The sequence below is a fragment of the Chionomys nivalis genome, chromosome 9 (genome assembly GCF_950005125.1).
Source record: "Chionomys nivalis chromosome 9, mChiNiv1.1, whole genome shotgun sequence".
Taxonomy (NCBI): Eukaryota; Metazoa; Chordata; class Mammalia; order Rodentia; family Cricetidae; genus Chionomys; species Chionomys nivalis.
The window spans coordinates 31867152-31890541 of NC_080094.1; the positions used below are offsets into that span (position 1 = coordinate 31867152).

The window sequence follows — 23390 nt, forward strand, 5'->3', positions numbered from 1 at the left end:
CACATTCTTAGAGTGTCAGTTTTTCAAGGTTTCTGTGCATGGGTTATTTTAAATAACTAGTTTTAAATAATATCTATTTCCTTATGAAATAATATTATGATTTAAAAGATTGTGTGTGTGGGGTGGTTCACACTCCTGTGTATGCTCACAGAGACCAGAAGAGGGCATCAGGTGTCTTCTGTCACTCTGTCTCTTCCTCTGAACAGGGCCTCTTCTTGAATTCAAGGTTCATGTCTCAGCTAAGCTGGAAGCAAGCAAACTTGAGCAACCATCCTGTCTCTGCCACATTAGCTTCGGGGTTACAGATGTTTGTGGAAAATTTCAGCTTGTTAAACAGATGCTGGAATTTGAACTCCATTCTTCATGATTACAGTGCAAGCACTCTTAACCTCCGACCCCTCTCTCCAGCCCTAGTATTCTGATTCTGGTTGGTATCTTAAGTTTCTTTTCTGGTTGCTCTGATAAACTCCTGACAACGCCAACTTAGCTCGTATGTGGCAGGAGCTTGAGGGAGCGCTCATGTCACATCCGTAACCAGGAACAAGGAGCAGTAAACACCTGCATGCTCCTACTCAGCTCACTTTGTCCACTCTTCTGCGGTCCAGGATCCCCCACTTAGGGAACTCTAGCTGGTCTCCCGCCCACCAGTTCCCAAATAACCACTCTGAGGCTTAATATTAATTGCAAACTGTTTGGCTTATTAGCTGAGGCTTATTATTAACTAGTTCTTATAACTTAATTTAACCCATTTCTATTATTTTATATTCTACCACAAGGCTCGTGGCTTGTTACCTCACATCCTGCTTCTCTGGCAGATGCTGGCATCTCCCTGACTCCGCCTTCTTTCTCCCTCTCCCTCTGCTTGGATTTCCAGCCTGGCTATATTCTGTCCTGCCATAGGCCAAAGCAGCGTCTTTATTAACCAATAATGATAAAATATAGTCACAGTATACAGAGGGGTACCCCACATCAGGGAATAGTGCCACCCATCGTGGTTTGGTCTTCCCACCTCAAATTAGCATAATCTAGACAACCCCCACCAATGCCTGATGTAGACAGAGGCTGAGACTCTTCCCAGGTTGACACTTAAAACTAACCATCATAATATACCAAGAAATAATGTTACTTGCTGTTTTTTTTTCCTTTTTCCACCTGCTGTTTTTAAAAAAGAATCATATCACCTGTTTCTATGTTCCTCCTTCCTTAAATTCCTTAAAATCAGGGAAATAAAAACAATCTAAAGTTATTTAGTATATGCCTAAAAAATAATAAAAATAAGATGTGATCCCAGCATGTGAGATTTTGCTGTGGCCTTGGAAAAGAGGGAACTGAGCATGTGCCAGTCAATCTGTGTTTGTCTGTCTAGTGGACTGTGAGGCATCTCTAGCACACCCAACTTAAAATCACAGCCAGCTTTGGGTACCTTTGTAACTGCAGCTTTGTATTGCCTATGACCTTGACCATCACTCCCTTCATCTGAATGGAATTTGAACACTACTACGCGAAGGGTTAGATTACAACACACACACTCAGACCACAAAAATATTCATGTACCAATTTAGAGGTACTAGGGATCAAATCCAGAGCCTCTCTTGTGAGAGGTGAGTGCTCTACCACTGAGCTACACCATCAGTCTTTCAAAGATGTCCTTAAAATGAGACCTGGACAAACGGCACTCAGACACTGGACTGTCTGCATCGTGGACAAGCCTTGGTCAAGGCCTGAAAAAGGCTGACGTCTGTTTTTCCCATGCCCCTTTCCCTGTTTTTTTGTTTTGTTTTGTTTTGTTTTTTTTGTTTTTTTTTTTCCTATTTCTATTTCATATTCTCGCTGTGGAATGGGAGAAGGGCGCCAGGGAATGGCTTAGGGGGTAAGAACGCCTACTGCATAAGCACAAGGGCTCGAGGGGTGTGTGGAGCGAATGCAGGTGTGAACATGCAGGAGCTAGAGAAGGCTAGACCAGGTACCCTTGTGGAGGTCTCTTCATTGAACCTGGAGTTCAGTGTACTTGCTTTGGCCTCTGCCTCTCTAGCGCTGGGATTAAAGACATGTACACATACTTCGCTCAATCTGGCTTTACAAAAACCCTAGCTCAGGGCCATTTTGGAAGATCTGGCACAGAATTATATTCAAAATCATCTATAGCACAAGCAATGTAAATGAATAATTCTAGGCTAGTCTAGAACAAAGAAACTGTTTAAGAATTAGGTCAAAAATAAAGAAAATCACAATCTGAATGAATATGGATCTTAAAAAGATGCATTTTTGCCAGGCGGTGGTGGCACACACATTTAATCTCAGCACTCAGGAGGCAGAGGCAGGCGGATCTCTGAGTTTGAGGCCAGCCTGGTCTACACTGGTCTACAGAACTACTTCCAGAACTACCAGGGCTACATAAAGAAACCCTGTCTCAGGGCTGGAGAGATGGCTTAGTGGCCGCTCTTCCAGAGGTCATGAGTTCAATTCCCAGCAACCACATGGTAGCTCACAACCATCTGTAATGAGATCTGGTGCCCTCTTCTGGCATGTGGGCTTACATGGAGACAGAATGTTGTATACACAATAAATAAATAAATCTTAAAAAAAAAAATAAATCCTGACTCAAAAAAAAGGGGGGGATGCATTTGCATGCTCTTTGAGGTGACAGTGGTAAATAACTCATGCTGACTGCCCCACCCCAACATTATACAAATCTGGACATGGACAATATGGCATGCACTGTGCCGGCAATTCCGCTTCTGGCAACTTTGGGTAAAAGGCTATCTTTTTAAATCACTTTGGACCAAAAAAAAAAAAAAAAAGATGTTTTGAATTAAAAAAAAATCACTTTCAGGAAGAAAAGCTAGCAAAGGGCTGACATGAGGAAAGAACAAGATAAAACAAATGTGCACACTGGTCTGAATCTGGATTCTTAAAAATCATGTGTAGGAGCCATTGTGGAGAAAATATGGCGCAGATCCTGTTTCTATTAGGTAGGAAGTTACAAAATTTAACAAGTGTTTTCTTACCACTTGTCTGGAAGAGGGCTTATTTTCCTATCCCACCTTAGTACCCATCAAGTAAAGAAATTTGGATGAAATGTAAGTCTTTAAGATACACTGGAAGAAAATTCTGGCATAGAAATTATTCCCCAAGACTTCTCTATTTGAGCCAATTTGATGGAAAATCGTACTTCAATGCCATTTAGAAGAAAATTCTGGCAAAGAGTATGTAACAACAGCAAAAAACCCTCTATGATTTCAGTGAATTTTAGAAGAAATTACATTTTCTGCATATATCTTAGAAGAGTTAGTTCTTATACCATTCACACTTGAGCATATGTAAATGAAAATACCACAGTCCCAGAAAACCTGGGCAGAAATATGGTTTTCTACCCCCCAAGTCCCCACATAAATTTGGTTTTTAATTTGTTTCTTGATCATCCAAAGGGAGACCTGGGAACACATTTGTGTCCCCCAACCCTACAGTGCAATGATATGAACTATTTATCTCTTGACAGTCTGTAAAATAATGTAGCATATAATCTATGAACACTCCAAAAATCTAAGGAAATTTATAAGAAAAATCACATACCTGCTAAATTTTTTTAAAAATCTGGCATTATTTCCTAAAGACTATAAGAATTAGTGAATTTGGGGGGGCTGGAGAGATGGCTCAGAGGTTAAGAGCATTGCCTGCTCTTCCAAAGGTCCTGAGTTCAATTCCCAGCAACCACATGGTGGCTCACAACCATCTGTAATGGGGTCTGGTGCCCTCTTCTGGCCTGCATGTATTATACACAGACAGAATATTGTATACATAATAAATAAATTTAAAAAAAAAAAAGAATTAGTGAATTTGGATAAAAGTCCTAACTGCAAGAGCATTCGAAAGGAAAATACAGTATGCTGTTTTATCCAGATAATCCTAGTATGCAATTGGGGTGAAAAACAGCAATTAGGGGGCAGAGGCAATGACTTAGAGGTTAAGTACAATGGCTGCTCTTGGAGAGAGCCAGACTCGATTCCCAGCACCCATATGGTGGCTCAGAGCCATCTATAACTCTGGTTCTAAGATGTCTGATGCCCTCTTCTGTCCTCCGAGGGCTGCAAGCATGCTTGTGATACATGCCGGAAAAACACTCAAATACATAAAACAACAACTGTGTTTCTGGACTATCTTAAAAATTGCTTGGTGGCACACACCTTTAATCCTAGCACTAGGAGGCAGAGGCAGGCAGAGCTCTGTGAGTTCAAGGCCAGCCTGGTTTACTGAGTGAGTTCCAGGACAGCCTCCAAAGCTACAGAGAAACCCTGTCTTGAAAAAACAAACAAACAATATATAAATATTGGGTATATGCATTTAGGTATAAAAACAACTTTTGGAGTGAATTTGGGTGAAAAGGAAAATCTGATTTCATAGCAGGATTTCATCCCTGCCCTTTTAACTGAATTTCACTTCATGAGGTAAAAACCCTTCCACAAAGATCCCAAAACAAGACGCTGTGGTTGAGGTATTAAAATGCTAATGAATGGTTGCCTCAACAGCCACTGAAACCACTCTGTGTGGCTCAGCCACACACTTACTCTCTCTGAGGCCTTACGGGTCTTACAGCTATGCCCTTATCTCCCAAGCAATGGATTTTTGTGAAGTGAGTTCAAGATACCCAAATGGTCCATTTCCTAAAAGAATGAGAATCAGGTCAGGTTGCAGACTTGTAAAGAAGCAAAGTTTACTAGACAACAGGCCACAGAACGTGAGACCGGAAGGAAGTGGACTGAAAGTTTACTAGACAGCAGGCCACAGAACATGAGACAGGAAGGAAGCAGGCTGAAAGTTTACTAGACAACAGGCCACAGAATGTGAGACAGGAAGGAAGTGGGCTGAGTTACTGTCCGTAGGCCTTATGAAGTTCATTGGTCTGCTTCACAAAAAGTGTAAGAATTCTGACAATGAACCTTTCCATCACCCTCATTTTCAAAGGGAATAGAAGGGCCCAGATGAGTGCCCCAAACAGGCTTCCGAGTAGGGCTGCAGGGGCGGTTTATGGTGGGCCCTTTCATCTTCCTCTGTCTGCTAAGGTGAGACCTTTGCCTAAAGCCCTGTCCACAGGTCTTGCATGTGTAAGTCTTCTCTCCTTATGTGTCATCTGATGTAAGGTGAGGCGTGACTTCTGGATAAAGCCTTGGCCACACTCTCTCCACACACAGGGCTTCTCTTCAAAGTGTGCCCGCTTATGTGTGATTAGAGCTGACTTGTTGGCACAGCCCAGTCCACACTGCCTGCACACGTACGGCTTCTCCCTTGAATGCTTCCTCTTGTGTCTGATGAGCCCGGCCTGGTGACTGAAGCCTCGCCCACAGTCTCGGCACACATATGGCTTTTCTCCTGAGTGTGTCCTCTGGTGTGCGAGGAGGTTTGACTTCTGGCTAAAGCCTCGTCCACATTCCTCACACACCATGGGCTTCTCCCCGGAGTGTGTCCTCAGGTGCCTGATGAGGTTCGACTGCTGGCTGAAGCCTCGCCCACAATCCTTGCACGCGATGGGCTTCTCCCCTGAGTGGATGTGCTGGTGTCTGTTGAGGTGAGACTTTAAGCTGAAGCCTCGTCCACATACCCCACACACGTATGGCTTCTCCCCAGTGTGCGTCCTCTTGTGGGAGATGAGAGTTGAATTCTGGCTAAAACTGTGCCCACACACACCACACACGTAAGGCTTCTCCTTTGAGTGAGTCCTCTGATGATTGACAAGGGTTGTCCTCTGCCTGAAGCACCGTCCGCACTCCTTACAGACGTAAGGCTTCGCCCCTGAGTGTGTCCGCTGGTGGGAGATGAGGTTGGACCTGTCACTGAAGCCAAGGCCACAGTCACTACACACGATGGTCTTCTCCTCTAAGTGTGTCCTCTGGTGTCTCACAACAGCTGACTTCTGGCTAAAGCCTTTGCCACACTCCCTGCACACGTAAGGCTTCTCCCCTGAGTGTGTCCGCCGATGGATGATGAGGTTCGACTTCTGGCTAAAGCCTCGTCCACACTCACTGCACATGTAAGGCTTTTCTCCTGAGTGTGTCCTCTCGTGAATGATGAGTGTTGACTTCCGGTTAAAGCCTCGCCCACACTCTCTGCACACGATGGGTTTTTCCCCAGAGTGCGCCTTCTGGTGTCTGGCAAGGCTCTTCTTTAGGCTGAAGCCCTTCTCACACACCCCACACACATACGGCTTCTCCCCTGAATGGATCCTCTGGTGACTAAGCAGGTTTGTCATCTTGCGGAAGCCCAGCCCACACTCTCCACAGTTGATCGTTCCAAATCTCAAGATTTCTATTCGCTTCAACAACTTTTCGGGTTCTTCAGTGCGCCCAGCTTGCTCTGGGCTGGTCTCCATCTCTACCCGTCTGATACCATTCCAAGAGCTGACTGGCTGCCTTAGGGCTGGCCTGGAGAGGGTCCCCAAACTCCTTTTTTTTGTCCTTCTAGATGAAGGCCTGGCACCTCTCTCTCCACCTTCTGACTTACCGCTGCAGGAGCTCCTATCAGAGGCTCGCTGCTGCGTCTCCTGGGCCCCGTGGCAGGCGTCCCCTGCATCGGTGTGACGTTTTGCACACAGGCATGTAAAGATCCACGGTGCATAATCACTCAGCACACACTGCACAGGGAGTTTCTGATTGGTGAGATCCGGGGGGCACACAGGACCAGGGCAGAGTTCCAGCTTTCCCTGTGCTGCAGAGAAAAGGAGTCAGAATGGGGTCCATGCAGGGATCATCCAAACAATCCTGCCTAACCTGCTGGTGACTGCACCTGATCCTCAGAGCCAGCCCACAAGACTTCCTCCCCAGCCTCACTACATCTCCCATCTCCTACTACATCCAGAGAAGCACTACAAACTCGAGGTTATAAAAAGCACCACAGTTGACAGGCCAATACACGAGTCTCCACTCAGTTACTACTACAATACCTCTGACTCACAACCGCACCAAGACAGAAACTGTGTCCCCTGTGTGCTGTGTACCTGTGCTTTTGATGGAGAGCTGCGAACAAGACCCATGTGGAAATGTCTCTGATGTTCGGGAGGATGAAGCAGGCAGCCTGAGAAAGCATAATTCCAACTCTAGTGCAAGACAGCCTAGGAGAGTGGGTGGCCCAGAGGGGGTAGCAAGTCAAGGTGTTTGTCACCAAAGCTGGAGCACACACGGTAGGAGGGAACTTAGTACCATAAGTTGTCTTCTGACCTCCATATGTGCACCATAGTATGTGAATGCCCTGCTCCAACAAATGTTTTAAAAAAGAGAAACAATGGTTAAATTGAAAGTGCATGACACACTTGCACTGGGGTCCCCACACTTGACAAACACGGTATCAGTGGATTACTCTGCTAGAATTCTACAGGGCTGTAAGCCCTTGGCAGGGAACAGCATGACTATAGCCAAGATCTACGGTATTGTCAAAGATGCCCCTTACCAACTTCTAAGTCCTGTTAATTTCCAGAATTAGTTTAAATAAAAATGTCCCCAAGATCAGTACAAACAATAAATCTGGAGGCTAGAAATACAGCTGAGTGATAGAGTACTTGCCGCTCTCATGGGCCTTGGTCCTTAGAACCACAGGGAGACAGACAGACCGGCAAGCAGGCAGGCAGGCAGAAAACACGAGGGGAAACTGGAAGGCTGAGGCAGGAGGATCATGGATTTGAGGCCAGCCTGATATACACATTGAATTTAAAGCCAGACGGACTACACAGTAAGATCATCTTTGTTAAACATGAAACTACAGGACTAGGTGACAACAGAACCAGAAGACAACCATCGTGCGTCTCACAGCAGAGACACAGCTTATGACAAGGAAGGGATAGGTCCTGAGAAGACCCAAGCAACAGACATCAGTGACAACGGAAAGTCAAGAAGAGACCAAGCCCAAGCCCAGGAATCAGTTCTCTGGCTGTGCCTCCTACTGCTTCAGCAGTGCTGGTTCTGGTCAGCTGAAGGCAGTCAGTGACCAAACGGTTAGAGCAGTTAGTACAGATCTTACTGAATCTTCCTAAACACTCTTTTTCTTAGCCAATGAACAATCAGTTAATAATTACATACATTATTCTACCCTACACTGAATGCAGTTTTCAGTTATAACTAAATTAGCATAATTAGAATAATTGTCTTCATTATTAAAGTAAGCATAAGCACCCTTTCCTAACATAAAAGCCCTTCACTCTTTCTACATGGCCAACTACCAAAGAAACACCTCCTTTTTATCTTCCAACGTCTTATAAGAACTAAGTGCAGAAGTGCAGTTCTTCTTTTAGTACATTTTTTATGCGTATGAATACTTTGTCTGCACGTATGTTTGGGTACCACATGTTTGCCTGGTACTTGTGGAGTTCAGTGATTGTGAGCCGTCCTGTGGGTGCTGAGTGTTGAACCTGGGTCTTTGGCAAGGACAACCGTTAACTGCTGCATCATCTCTCCAGCACCTAGGCGCAGTTCTTTCCCACCAGGGCTCCACTGGTTGTCACAAAGGTGTGAATGACAGTATGAGAGGCACTGATCCAATCTGATGCCCAACCCTCCCCAGCCCCAGGACAATGGAGCACCCTGACTAGGTAGCCATCAGTGCCCCAGGCCTGTTCCTCGGGTGTATCTGAAGCCTGGCTGCTGTTAGCAACTTTCTTTTGTGTCACCGAAGAAGGTATTGCACAAATCAAATCAGCTGAGTCGAGGTCCTATTTATGGCCAGCAACTTGAGTCTCCTCACTTCTGTGGGCACACAAAGTGGCTGGCTTTTATTTGCAGTCAACACAGTTCAGAATTAATTCAGCCCTTTCAAAGAAATTTCAACATTGTTTTAACATCTGTATGGAGGGACAGGAAAACAAATTTCAGTTTTCCACTGGCTGATCCTTTCCATTGACTGTGAATCTGCCATTATGTGAACACTCTGGGCTAAAGTGTCTGAGGACAAATTGAACACAAAATATGATCAGTTCAATGAATTAGTTTGAAAAGTATCTTAAATCTACAGGTGCTCCTATATTTAAAGTTCATACAGATTTACTCAATACTGGTATAAGTTTAAATTTCAAAACTCAGTCAGGCATGGTAGCACATGACTTTAATCCCGGCTCTCAGAAAGCAGAAGCAGAGGCCAGAGGTTTCAAGGAAAAAGAGACAAGAGACACCAGGAAAGTTCCTGCCGGAAGACAGGGTGGCCCTGAGTCAAAGAGCACCCAGTTCCTCATCACTGTCTCTTCTCCTCAGCATCCTGGGCCGCTACCAGCCCTGTGTCCTGTGTGCCCAGGCCTTCCCCACTCACCCTGACCGGCAGCTTGTGGGCATTTCCTCTCTTCTTGCCATGTTTCTTTCCCTTGTTCCAGCTGGGTGATGAGTTTCGGTTTTGAAACTGGAATTCCTGCTTGCCAGAAAAGAAAACAGGATGGCTATAGGTTAGGGTATGGAAGGAATTCTGACTTACCTTTGTAATAGACTCCAAAGCAAAGACTGGGGGAGGAGCTTCAGGGGCAATGCCGTGGGTTAACGGTTATCAGCGGGATGGTGAACCCAGATGAGGGTACACTGAGTCTACTCCATGCTGGGTAGACGGAACTCTATTAGAGTAATCCTGACTGTCAGCCTGACTGGGTAGAGAAACACCTAGGAGATCAGCAAAGTGCACCTTTGAGACTGTCTGTGAGGGGTTCCAGAGAGGACTCACTGGGAAGAAAGACCTTGCCTTGAAAGGGGGTGGTATCAGCCTGTAGGCTGGGCCTGAATGGACTAGAGATGGAAAGCAAGTCCACACACACAGGTTCGCCCTTTCTCCCTCTCTCTGCTCCTGGCTGGCATGAAGTATACTGCTGGGGTCTGTCAAGCCCCAGTCCCACGACAGACTGAAACTGTGAGCCGTCATAAGTAAGTCCTTCTGAGCATGGTGGTTCACTCCTTTAATCCCAACGCTTGGAAGGCAGAGGAGGATGGATCTCTACAAGTCTGAGGCCAGCCTAGTCCACGTAGTGAATTCTATGACAGCCAATGGTATGTACAGACCCTGCCTCAGAAATAAAAACAAAAGCTAATTCCTCCCTTTACGCTGTTTTCTTGGGTAGTTGCCATAAAAGTGCGAGGTCTAACACACCTGTCTCATTTAAAAGAAGTTAACTTAGGGAAAGAAAGAGCCCCGGGTTGGAGGGAAAAGCCTAGAGACGCCGAGCACAACTATTCTGCCTGCGCGCGTGCACACACGCGTGTGCTCGCGATACATACACACTTTTACTAACGTTCAACTCTACAAAATCAGACTTCCCTAGGAAAGCAGGGAATGAGCAGGGAGAGCAAACAAACCCAAAAGTCAATACAAAAAGCAAGATGGCCGCTCCAGCACAGGTGTACTCGCACTGAGCGCGTGCGTCCTGAGAGAGACACCACTTACCCAGAGACACCAGGTTGCTGTAGTTCTCCAACATCACCTCTCTGTACAGGGACCTCTGTGCAGGGCTCAGCAGGCGCCACTCCTCCTGAGAGAAATCCACAGCCACATCTCTGAATGCCATGTGGACCTGTAACACAGAACAGCCTTACTTGCCCCTAAGAGTCCCTGAAGTGGCACAGGGTGAGGGGCAAGAAGAGGCTACCCTAGTCGAGGCAGTGAGAAACACAGAACCCACTTTGGCTGCCACCCTGATGCCATCTGATCTGACACCTCTGAATCTCTGTGTCTACTTAGTCAGTAACATTTATGAACCCACAGATTCAAAATGGTGGGCTACTTTGTACATGCAAAAAGTCAAAAGCACACCTTTAATCCCAGCACTCGGGAGGCAGAGGCAGGCGGATCTCTGTGAGTTCAAGGCCAGCCTGGTCTACAGAGCGAGTTCCAGGACAGCCAGGGCTACAAAGAAAAACCTGTCTTGAGGGAAAACAATTGAACCACAAGGCATAAGAGACTTTGAGTTGCTGGGTTTTAGTTTTCTCTTGTGTATATGTATCATGTCTATATGTATGCATTTACATGTAGGCATACACACAGGATGCACACAGAAGGCATCTGGTCTCCTGGAGTTACAGGCAGTGTAAGCCACCCTATCGGTGCTAGAAATTGAACCTGGGTCCTCTGCAAGAGTGGTACACTCTCTTAACCATGGAGCCGCTCTGCCAGTCCCTAGACTTTTTATGTTTTAAAATGTAAAGGATCAAATAGTCCAGCACATCATATTAATGGTGAAGCACCTGGAATTCATACAGTTCTGTAACACCAAAGCCTAGTAAGTTACAACTCAGCCCTTGTTGAGAGGCACGGAGGGGTGGTGGAGTATCTGAGCCGCAATACCTGAGTTGAGGCCCAAGCCTGTCATAAGCCAGTGCTTCCGCTTTCTCACGAGGCTAAGGGCAATTAAACTCCCACACGGCCAGTGCCACAGTGGAACCTCTTGGCTACTCATCCCCGCCTATTTTCCTGTGCCCAGATCCACTCTTCTCGGCTCCACTGAGAACACACGGCGAAGGGGTTTGCTAATGCTGACCCCGGGAACTCAGGTTTCTAGAACAGAAAGGAACCGAGGGAAGAACAACGCACTAATATTCCAGATAACCTATGGGGAGCAGAGCCAAGGGCATCCTGGGCAGAGGTCGAGGGAGAAGGGAGGCCCAAACTGTGGGCAGGTAGAGCGGACTATCCAGAAGGAGACAAAGACCCTCCTATACACAAAGGATAAGGAAGCAGAGAAGGAAATCAGAGAAGCATCGCATAAAATATCTTGGGGTAACTCTAACCAAGGAAGTGAAGGATCTATTTGACAAGAACTTTAAGTCTTTGAAGAAAGAAATTGAGGAGGATACCAGAAAATTGAAGGATCTCCTTTGCTCTTGGATTGGGAGGATCAACATAGTAAAAATGGCAATTCTACCAAGGGCAATTTATAGATTCAATGCAATCCCCATTAAAATCCCATCAAAATTCTTCACAGATCTTGAGAGGACATTAATCAACTTTATATGGAAAAACAAAAGACCCAGGATAGGGTGCTGGAGAGATGGCTCAGTGGTTAAGAGCACTGCCTGCTCTTCCAAAGGTCCTGAGTTCAATTCCCAGCAACCACATGGTGGTTCACAACCATCTGTAATGAGATCTGGTGCCCTCTTCTGGCCTGCAGGCAGACAGAATACTAAGAATGCTGTATACATAATAAATACATAAATATTGTACATATAATAAATACATAAATGTATACATAATAAATAAATCTTTAAAAAAAAAAAAAAGACCCAGGATAGCCAAAACAATCTTATACAATAAAGGAACTTCTGGAGGCATTACCATCCCTGACTTCGAACTCTATTACAGAGCTTCAGTATTGAAAACAGCTTGGTATTGGCACAAAAACAGAGAAGTCGATCAATGGAATCGAGTAGAAGACTCTGATTTTAACCCACAAACCTATGAACACCTGATCTTTGATAAAGGAGCTAAAAGTATTCAATGGAAGAAAGAAAGCATCTTCAACAAATGGTGCTGGCAGAACTGGTTGTCAACCTGTAGAAGAATGAAAATAGATCCACATCTATCATCATGCACAAAACTCAAGTCCAAATGGATTAAAGACCTCAATATCAGTCTGAACACACTGAACCTGATAGAAGAAAAAGTGGGAAGTACCCTACAACATATGGGCACAGGAGATCACTTCCTACGTATATCCCCAGCAGCACAGACATTAAGGACAACATTGAATAAATGGGACCTCCTGAAACTGAGAAGCTTCTGTAAAGCAAAGGACATTGTCACTAAGACAAAAAGGCAACCCACTGACTGGGAGAAGATCTTCACCAACCCTACAACAGACAAAGGTCTGATCTCCAAAGTATATAAAGAACTCAAGAAACTAGACTTTAAAATGCTAATTAACCCAATTAAATAAATGGGGCACTGAACTGAATAGAGAATTCTCAATAGAAGAAATTCAAATGGCCAAAAGACACTTAAGGTCATGCTCAACCTCCTTAGCAATAAGGGAAATGCAAATTAAAACAACTTTGAAATACCATCTTACACCTGTGAGAATGGCTAAAATCAAAAACACCAATGATAGCCTTTGCTGGAGAGGTTGTGGAGGAAGGGGTACACTCATCCATTGCTGGTGGGAATGCAAACTTGTGCAACCACTTTGGAAATCAGTGTGGCGATTTCTCAGGAAATTTGGGATCAACTTACCCCAAGATCCAGTAATACCACTCTTGGGAATATACCCAAGAGATGCCCTATCATATGACAAAAGCATTTGTTCAACTATGTTCATAGCAGCATTGTTTGTAATAGCCAGAACCTGGAAACAACCTAGATGCCCTTCAATGGAAGAATGGATGAAGAAAGTGTGGAATATATACATATTAGAGTACTACTCAGCGGTAAAAAACAATGACATCGTGAATTTTGCATGCAAATGGATGGAAATAGAAAACACTATCCTGAGTGAGGTATCCCAGACCCAAAAGGATGAACACGGGATGTACTCACTCATAATTGGTTTCTAGCCATAAAGGACATTGAACATATAATTTGTGATCCTAGAGAAGCTAAATAAGAAGGTGAACCCAAAGAAAAACGTATAGTCATCCGCCTGGATAGGGGAAGTAGACAAGATTTCTGGGCAAAAGCTGGGAACTTGAGGGTGAGGTGGCAAGGGGCTAAGGGGAAATGGGGTGAGAAACGTGAGAAGGGGAGGATGGGAGGAACTTGGGGGAGTGGGATGTTTGGGATATAGGAAGGGTGGATACGGGAGCAGAGAAATATATATCCTAATTAAGGGAGCCATCTTAGGGTTGGCAAGAGACTTGACTCTAGAGGGGCTCGCAGGTGTCCAGGGAGATGTCCCCAGCTGGTACCTTGGGCAACTGAGGAGAGGGAACCTGAAATGACCCTATTCTATAGCCATACTGATGAATATCTTGCATATCACCTTAGAACCTTCATCTGGCGATGGATTGAAATAGAGACAGAGACCCAATTTGGAGCAATGGACTGAGCTCTTAAGGTCCAAATGAGGAGCAGAAGGAGGGAGAACATGAACAAGGAAGTCAGGACCACGAGGGGTGTACCCACCCACTGTGACAGTGGAACTGATCTATTGGGAGCCCACCAAGGCCAGCTGGACTGGGACTGAATAAGCATGGGATGAAACCGGACTCTCCGAACATGGTGGACAATGAAGGCTAATGAGAAGCCAAGGACAATGGCACTAGGTTTCGATCCTAATACATGAACTGGCTTTATGGGAGCCTAGCCTGTCTGGATGCTCACCTTCCTGGACCTAGATAGAAGTGGGAGGACCTTGGACTTCCCGCAGGGCAGTGAATTTGGACTGCTCTTCAGTACCTAGAGGGAGGGGGAATGAAGTGGGGGAAGGGGGAAAGGAGTGGGGAGACGGGGAGGGGAGTGGGGGGAGGGGGCAATGTGTGGGAGGAGGGGGAGGGAAATGGGAAACGGGGAGGAGGCGGAAATTTTAATTGAAAAAGAATAAAATAGAAAAAAAAAAGGAGACAAAGAAAGTGGAGCGAAGCAGCCGGGAGGTGCTTAACTTTTACTGCGGTAAAATACACAACACAAGTCACCGTCGTTACCAGTGAGCATGTGGTTGAGGGCATCAGGGCACTGCTAGTGCTGCCAATCACCGCCACTTCTCTTTCCACAACACTCTTGGCACGTCCCTGCGGAAACGCTGTGTTGAACAGTAACTCCCCAGCTCCCAACTCTGCTAAAGATCATTTCTGTCTCTGTGCATCCGGCCAGTGCACATGGCTAAAACAGGGGACTCCTACAGTGTGTGGCTTATCTCACTCAGCACGCCTTGAAGACACACGGAAGCACGCGCTCCCGCCGCTCCTCTGTAGAGGTAAGTGACAGTTCACTGCGTGTTACATCTATGCTGTAATTGATGGGCACAGCTTCTTACCGCTGTGAAAAACTGCTCTGCACACTGAATATCTGGGTTCTCACCTTCTTTCTGTTTGTTTTTTGTTTTTTCTAGACAGTTTCCCTGCATAACAGCTCTGGCTGTCCTGAAACTGGCTTTGTAGAACCTGCTGGCCTCAGACTCAAAGAGATCCACCTGCCTCTGCCTCCTGAGTACTGGGATTAAAGGTGTGCACCACCACCACCTGGCACCTTCAATTCCTTTGAGTGCATGCCCCAAAATGGAGTTAACTGGAACCAATGGTCATTCTATGCCCACAGTGCCATATCCGTTCCATTAGCAACGTACAAGGGCTCGAGTTTCTCCACACCCTCTCTAATCCCATTATTGTGTGGCTTATATGTATATTGATGTATGGGGGGATGCATTAGTGCATATGGAGGCCAGAAAAATATAATCTATTTGTATGAGAAGATCACACTATATAACCTTGGCTGGCCTGGAATTCACTATGAAGGCCAAGTTGGCTGTGAACTCACAGAGATTCACCTGCCTCTACCCTTGGGAATACAGTCATGTGCCACCACTCCCAGCTTACTCTTCCTATTTTTTGAGACAGGGTCTTTTGATGAACCTAGAGCTCATGCATCCACTAGGCTGGATGACCAATGAGCGCCAGAGATTTACCTAGGCCCCTCACCTCCCTTCCAGTGCTGTGCTTAGAGACACATGTTGCTATACCTAGCTTTTTACATGGGTACTGGTCATTTAAACTCAGGTTCTCATGCCAGTGCAGCAGGCACTTTGGCAACTGAGCCATCTCCCCCTGCCCCACCCCCTTTTTAATAATAGGGGAATAAGTCTTATGGTCTTTACATGTGTCTCAATACTGGTTACTTTTTAATGTGTTTATTGGCCTGCAAGTGTGTATGCTAGGTATCCTTTAAAGGGTCACAGCTTAAACTTGACCTTCAGAATGGCACTACTGGGAGGTAGCAGAACCATGAAGAACCATTGGGCTCAATGGGAGCATGCCCTCAAAGAGAACTCTGAGCCAATGGCCCACTTCACTTCTCTCTGGTCCCTGGTTCTCCACGTAAGCAATTTTGTTCTTCCAATCACTCCGACGGCCATTTGCTGTCTTACGACAGGCCCAAAGCAATCCGGCCACCATGGACTAGAATCTCCCCAAAACCCTGAGCCAGAATAATGCTAATATGTTCGTCATGTTTGCATTTTCCTTGCAAATATGCTTACACAAACCATTTGAATACACCGTTGGAATCTTTTGTTCTATGTTCCTTCTACATTCTTGACATTTTTTCTCAGTTACAGAACTTACAAATAGCATTCTTTCCTTTTGGTGAAAAAAATTTAAAGTTCTAATGAAGCCCAATATTTCTATTTCTTTTTCTTTTGATGTCTGTGCTTTTGATACCATTTCTAAAAATCACCAAGTCCAGTATCCCACGCACCTGTTTCTTTTTAAGAAGCACACAGTGGGGCTCTCATGCCATGGCCCTGACTCCTTCCCTTCCCTTGCACATGGTGAGCTAAGTGCTCACCTTCGCTCTTCTGACAGACATCGTCCTCTCCACACTGGACGGCTTTGTTCTCCTGCTGAAAACCATTTGACCACACATGCAAAGCTTGACTTCGATGTCTTCTGTTCTGTCCATCTGTCTGTCTATACTTGGACTGGAGCTGCTGTGGAAATTCATGAAATCTACACCTGTGGGTCCTTCAGCCTTGTTTGCTTTCATGATTGCCTCAGGTCCTCGGGGTCCCTCAGATCCCACATGAACTTTAGAATGACTGTATTTCCACAACAGAAGTCACTGAACTCTTGGTGGACGTTTACATTGCACCTGAATAACAGTTTCAGTGGGATTTACATTTAAGTTTTCAATCCAGTAACACATGGCCCCTTTCCATTTATCTGTGGCTTCTTCAGTTTCTTCCTTTCTTTGTTTACTCTTGTGGTACTGAAGACTGAATTCAGATTATCATAAATGCTGGTACTCTACCCCTGAGGCCCCAAGCCCTCATGTCTTTAATTGTTTCAGCGATGTGCTGTGGTTTTCTCACCCTTGGCTAGTTCTAAGTATTTTATTCCTTTTGATGCATATAAATTAGAGTTGTTTCCCTAATACTCTTTTAAGATTGCTCATTGTCAATCTACAGATATCAAATTGTTTTTGTGTGTTGCTACTGTAAATTCTAATAGGTGTGTTCAAATGCGTGTACATGCATGTAATCTATAGTATCTTCAACATGTAGGATCATATCATTTGTGAAGAGGCAATTTTTTTTTTTAACTGTTTTCTTCTGAAGTCAATGCTTTGTGTTTTTTTTTCTCTGGGTAGAACTTCCGATAGGCTGTTGACTCTAAGTGCAAAGTGGACATCTTTTGCTGTTGTGTTTTTCAAGACAGGGTTTCTCCGTATATCCCTCACTGTCTCGTTCCTGTTTGCCTCCCAAATCTTTTAACTTTCCAGTTGTTACGCAGCCACTTTAGCTGGTGGATGAGATCAGTAACAACCAGAACACGTATCTTTGATACCTGGATAAAAGGTTTTATTGTCCACGGTGGCTCCCAGCAGCTATGTGCAAGCTGCTCCAGTAACATGGACATGGCTGCTGGCCATGGGGGGACAAGGGGACAGAAGGCTGCTACTCTATCAAGAGCTGAAACCAACTGACATCATTACAGCTGAAAAGATCCTCGTGGTTTCTGTACAAACGTGCCTGGGGGCAGGGTAAGAGAGTAAATAAAGAGGTCAGGAGATGGCACTGATCATCCACGGACCCAGACCATAGTGGAAGCAGCAAGCGTCAGAGGCCATTGGATTTCAGATTTAGCTACTGTAGACAGCTTGTAAAAAAAGAAAGAAAGAAAGAAAGAATCAAGGGTGACCCCAAGATTTTGAGTTTGAGCAACCTAAAAAGGAGTTGCCAGGTCTCTGCTTCGTTTTGAAGAATTTCCGGCACCATAGTAGGGTGGAGCAGTCTGCAGAAGAGCAGGATCAAATCAGATCAGACCCTTGACAAGGAGACAGCCTGGTGTGCGGAAACGAAAGAGCCTTACTACAGTGTGCAAGCGACAAGAGACAATACAGTGACAGTCCGTGGAGCTAAGTGAGCACGCGTGGAACTCAGGAGAGGATTCCACAGCCAATCAAACAAAGTGAGTCTGGAAAGAACAAAGGAGCAAGGCAAACTCAGAGAGCCAGCTTGTATCACCATGTAAGTTACAGCTGTTAAACATGGCCCAGCAAGGCCCAGAGAAACAGAAGGAGGGGCACAGGAAGAGAGGGCCAGCTGGGTGAATTCCACATCTCTTTTACCTTCGATCACAGATGTTAAATCTGGAGAAAAAAAGAAGGCAACAAAAAACATACTTCTTAAACAACTGGGGAAACTCCACACGGACTGAATATTAGATCAAATTAAGTTACTAATGTCACTGGGTGTGACAATGAAATTGTATGGATTAAAGTTATGCATCTTTTAAAATAAAATCATGTGTGTGCAGCTGTCGCTGTGTTAGGGATGTCTATTGAAGTAGGTGCCAGGAAAATAACTGAAAACTATTCCAGCAGGACAAACAGCAAATGAGGACAGACGCAGGCCAGCTCCTGACGAGCCCTAGGACCGAGCAGGGTGAACAAATGCTGAGGTGGAATGGAATGCAGGAGAAATGACTGGAGGAGCAGTAAGTGAGCACACACGGCCTGAATACTGATTCCCTGCAAAAGCCGTCACCCTTAGAGCAAGGGGATCTTCCTGGGAGAACCAGCTGGGGTTCTGGTCCCCAGTGGGACACCACGAGATACAAGATGAGAGCAAAGTCAAACCTACTCCTGGTTCAGGATGCAAAAAAAGAACGGCACTCACCTGAAGCTGGGCAGTCAGGAACTGCCCAGAAAAAGTATTCTTCCCAGCAGGAGGCACTGTAGGCAGCCAGGGGTCCCAGGAAGCACAGCAACAACAACAAACAAACAAACAAAAACAAAAGTTCAGGAAAGTCCTTGGAAATCTTCAAGCTCCAACAGGGCTGTGCACTGCTTCTTCCTTAAAGGCATTAGGAACGGACCTGCCACAGAAGACAAGACGAGAATTGTGGGTACTTCCTAGAGAGCAAGCTGGGATGCGGTCTAGGAACTCAGTCTTCCCTGGCGTGCTGCTGATGGCAGGCGTAAGACAATCCTCTCTGGCCGGTAGTCATGAAAGTCAATACTTACTGGACGCTTAGAACACTCCAGAGACTGTTCCAGGCAGTCTTCATTCTAGCAACAACTCCAAGTAATAAACTCTCCTTTTACACATGAGACTTGGGACACAGTGAGATCAGGCCCTTGCCAAGGTGACAAACTAGGAAGTAAAAACACGGCTGTGAGGCCCAGAGTCTCTAGGGTGCTAAGGGTCCTTCGCGTGTTAACTTTGAGATGAATCATGATTAGTTACAGGGTGGCCAGCATCTGGGTGACAGGTCTTTGAAGCTTTATATTTTTTATATTTTTCTGGCTGTTTGGGATTTCTCTATAACAAAACATTAAAATGCAATTTAAAAACCCTAAGCTTCTTGTGGTCACTAAGTCTTTGGGTGCTTTGAAAAAGTTGAGGAATGGTCCCAGTTTGCCTGCCTCCTTTTCAAAGCCCTAACTGGGAGTGGGGAACGCTAAACTGAGACCCTAAGACCGGGCCAACATAGCCACCTGACACACAGTGAAATCTGGGCTTACTGGGCTAGGGTACGGGGGCCCTCATCACATATCAGCAAAGTTGAGAAGTGGTAGGACCAAAAGACCTCTAGCTCCCCAAAACACCAAAGAAATCCTGTCTAGGCTCACAGACCTAGACAGTCCTATCCCAACACCTAGTAAATAAATATCACACCCCTAAAAGTCTCCTTAGTCAGGCCTCACCTACTTGGGCACCTAAAGCTTGAGCCATCTCCTCTAATACTGCCATTTCAACCAACGCTGAACCTGTCCCCACCCACAAGAACCCTAACCCCGAAGAACCAAGCCTTGCGCACCCATGGAACACTAGGACAGCTGAGGTTCATACAACTTCCTCAGAAATGCATGCTCACACCCCCAAGATAACACACCCCCGCCGGCGCGTCCCCTCAGCTCCCAGATTCCAGCACCACCGCCGAGTGCTCAGATAAACCCCAGACAAGCCCTGCAGGATCTTCCCCTCCGTCCAGAATAGGGCCCGCGGGAGAGGCACTCACCGACGCCACCAAAGACTAAGGGGCTGCTCCAGCCACCAGCTGGGGAGCGATCTGCCCGCCCGGAGGCGCCGGGACTACATCACCCAGAGCCCTCCAGGCGCAAGAACCACGCCTCCCAGTATGCCCCGCGCCACCCATTAACTTGGACTGCCCGCAGCTCCCGTGGTCCTTTGATCTGTCCATTTCTGGTTGAGTGCTTCCCGCTTAGCTGGAGTGTGGATGCTTCGGCACCTGGAGGCGTTATCCTCCTTCCTAAGACGACGTTCCTAAAACGCGGTTACTCTCCTCTCAGTGCCTCTGCCTGAGAAACTACACTCCCCACTGCCCCCTGCATCGACTTCCGCATCCTGTGCCATCTGACGCACCCCCCCACACACACACACTCGTTCCATACACACACAAATCCACCCACGAACGGAAATAGTGCCCCAGAGATGCTTCTTGGTTACCCAGTGGAAGAATTGCACTCTTTGGGCCTTTCGGCGTCTCTCTCCTGCGAGGCTGGTTACCTGTGTGAGTTTGGAGCCAGGACCATGTATATTTTAGGCCAAAACTCTAAGAGTGAGCTATAGTCTCAGCCTTTATTTTACTTTTTTCTTTCGAAACAGTTAAGTTGCCCAGGCAGGACCTAGAAGAACCCTAACACAGCTTGTGTACCCAGAAATTATTCGATTGATTGATTGATTGAGATTATTTTGTTGGTTGATTGACTGACCACGTTATTTATTTATTTATTCATTCATTCTTTCTTTTTTCGTGCGCCGCCACCACCGGGCAGTCCTGAGATTCTTTTAGTCACTAGATCTTCGGATGCTTTGGAAAACTTGACACGTGTGTCCCAACTTGACTGTCCCCATTCCAAAGCCCCGGGGAGAATACTGAGACTCTAAGATGGGGCCAACATGGCTACCTCACACCCAATAAAACCTGGGCTTATTTGGCTAGATGAGCTAGTAGTCACTCCCCTGTATTCCTCAGGTCGTCTGTGAACTTGTGATCCTCCTGCCTAGAGTAGTTGTGATTACAGCCCTGTACCACCAGCTCTCTCCCTCTGAGCCATGGACAATGGCAGCAGAATAAGGAGAGCTGTGTACAGCATAGCAGGTTTTCATTACGTTCATGACCGTGACTCTGGATTTAATTTAGAAACTAGGAAAGCTCTGGGGTCTTGCTCATAAGGACCTGTATAGAAGTAATGACAGAACACTGGTTGCCCTTACAGATGACCTCAGTTCGATTCCCAGCACCCATATGGTGGCTTACAACCATCTGTTACTCTGGTCCCAAGGAAACTGACTCCTGGCTTGCGCAGGCACTAGGCATGCAGGTGCTCTACACACACAAGCAGACAAAACACCCATAAACAAAAATTAAAATTTTAAAAAATTATTTTGTCATCTATTACCAATCAAGAAAATGCCTACAGACATGCCCACAGGCCAAACCAGGTGTCTCTAGGTTGTGCCAAATTAACAATAAAACTAACCAGGACATGTTAATCTCACAGATGAGAGGAGAAAGACCACCGACCCAAATCATGGTCAAATTAATCAAAATAAGCTTTTGTTATTCGTGTGCACTGACTCTCCCTAAAAGTGAGTTCAATAGATCAGCATTGGACATGAAGTAGATGAAGATTTTTATAGCTCAGAAGTGGGGGTTTCCAAATGGGGGAGTTAGCAGACAAATCGGTGGGATTACAGGAGCAGAAATTAAGCATAACATATTGGTTATGCCGGGCGGTGGTGGCGCACGCCTTTAATCCCAGCACTTGGGAGGCAGAGGCAGGCGGATCTCTGTGAGTTCGAGACCAGCCTGGTCTACAAGAGCTAGTTCCAGGACAGGCTCCAAAACCACAGAGAAACCCTGTCTCGAAAAAACAAAAAAAAAAAACAAAACAAAAAAAAAAAAACAAAAAAAACAAAAAAAAAAACATATTGGTTATAGCAACTTGCTGAAACAAAGACATATTTGCAAGGTTATCATATCATATTTCCAAGGTGGTCATATCAACAGGTGGTCATAATAATGGCTTTTTGAAACAAAGGCGTGGTTGCCATTCCTGGAACAGGCTGTAGAGAACCCAATCCATGAGAAACAGATTTAATCATAAACATGACTGAATTTCATTTTTCTTTACTATAGCATGGCTTTTAACCCTAAAATGGAAGCAAGTTGTTTTTTATCAGACACTGCTTTAAATCATATTTTTGTTTATTTTTCTCATGATCCTGATGCTCAGACTAATCCTTGTATAGCAACTAGTTTGTGAGAGTCAGTAAGGTCACAGATGCATACAGAACGTTAAATGTATTGGATTTATTATTATTTCCCTACTCCCTTCAAATAACCAATGAGGTACTTTCAGTAGAATATCCTACGGGGGGAAAAAAGTCACAATGTAATAAGATTCATCTAAAGAATTAAGTCAGGCAGTGGTGGTGTGCACCTTTAATCCCAGCACTCAGGAGGCAGAGGCAGGTGGATCTCTGAGTTCGCTTCAGCCTGGTCTATAGAGTGAGTTCTGGGACAGCCAAGGCTACACAGAGAAGCCCTGTCTCAAAAAAAAAACTAATATAAAATAATAATAATTATTATTATTATTATTTCATTTGGGGGGCTAGAGATGTAGCTGAAACAGTAGTGTTCTTGCCTAGTAGATCTGTTACTTCTCTGTTGCCATGATAAAAATACCACGGCCAATTGCAATTTAAGGAAGAAGAAGCTGATTTGGCTTCGTGTTCCAGAAGGATGGAGTCACCACGGTGGGAACATATGGCATGGCAGCAGAAGCGGGTTCTGTGTTTAAAAATGCTAATGGTGTGTGCTTGGTATTACTGTTTTTCTTGGGAATACATCACGAATGTTTCAGTTATCAGTATTTTATCTTTTCTGTAAAGCTTTCTAACATAATTGTGTTAAATTATAGACATATTTATAATCTTTATACCCACTAATCCATGTCCTTGTGCTGGTTGAATTGCTTTTAATTATAGTGTGCTTTGTCATACTGATATCCGAGACACTTTCAGCATGCATGGACTTTACTTGGCTTTACTCTTCCTTACTTGATGCCTTACATGCCAGCTGTGATCACTACACAATGTCATCCTCAGAGAGAGGGGATGAAGTTTGTCCCTGAAGAATCGATTTTGTCATTATTTGGCTTGGTGTACCTATTTTTTGGTGAGCCTTTAAATAACTTAATGCTTTCTCATTGATTCCCATGGTTCTATGCCAGTGTTTCTTCCTTAGCATTGAATGAATGAATTTAAT

General features: G+C 45.3%; 1 protein-coding gene across 1 annotated transcript; it reads right to left on the reverse strand.

Moving 5' to 3' along the window:
* Window positions 1-4681: 4681 nt before the first annotated feature.
* On the reverse strand, window positions 4682-20172 carry Znf133 (zinc finger protein 133). The gene is given in 7 exon segments (XM_057781072.1): window positions 4682-5042; window positions 5045-5119; window positions 5122-6699; window positions 9283-9378; window positions 10396-10522; window positions 18770-18968; window positions 20115-20172. Coding segments are annotated over 5 exon segments (1956 nt in total). The 5' UTR covers window positions 10517-10522; window positions 18770-18968; window positions 20115-20172; the 3' UTR covers window positions 4682-4956.
* Window positions 20173-23390: the final 3218 nt, after the last annotated feature.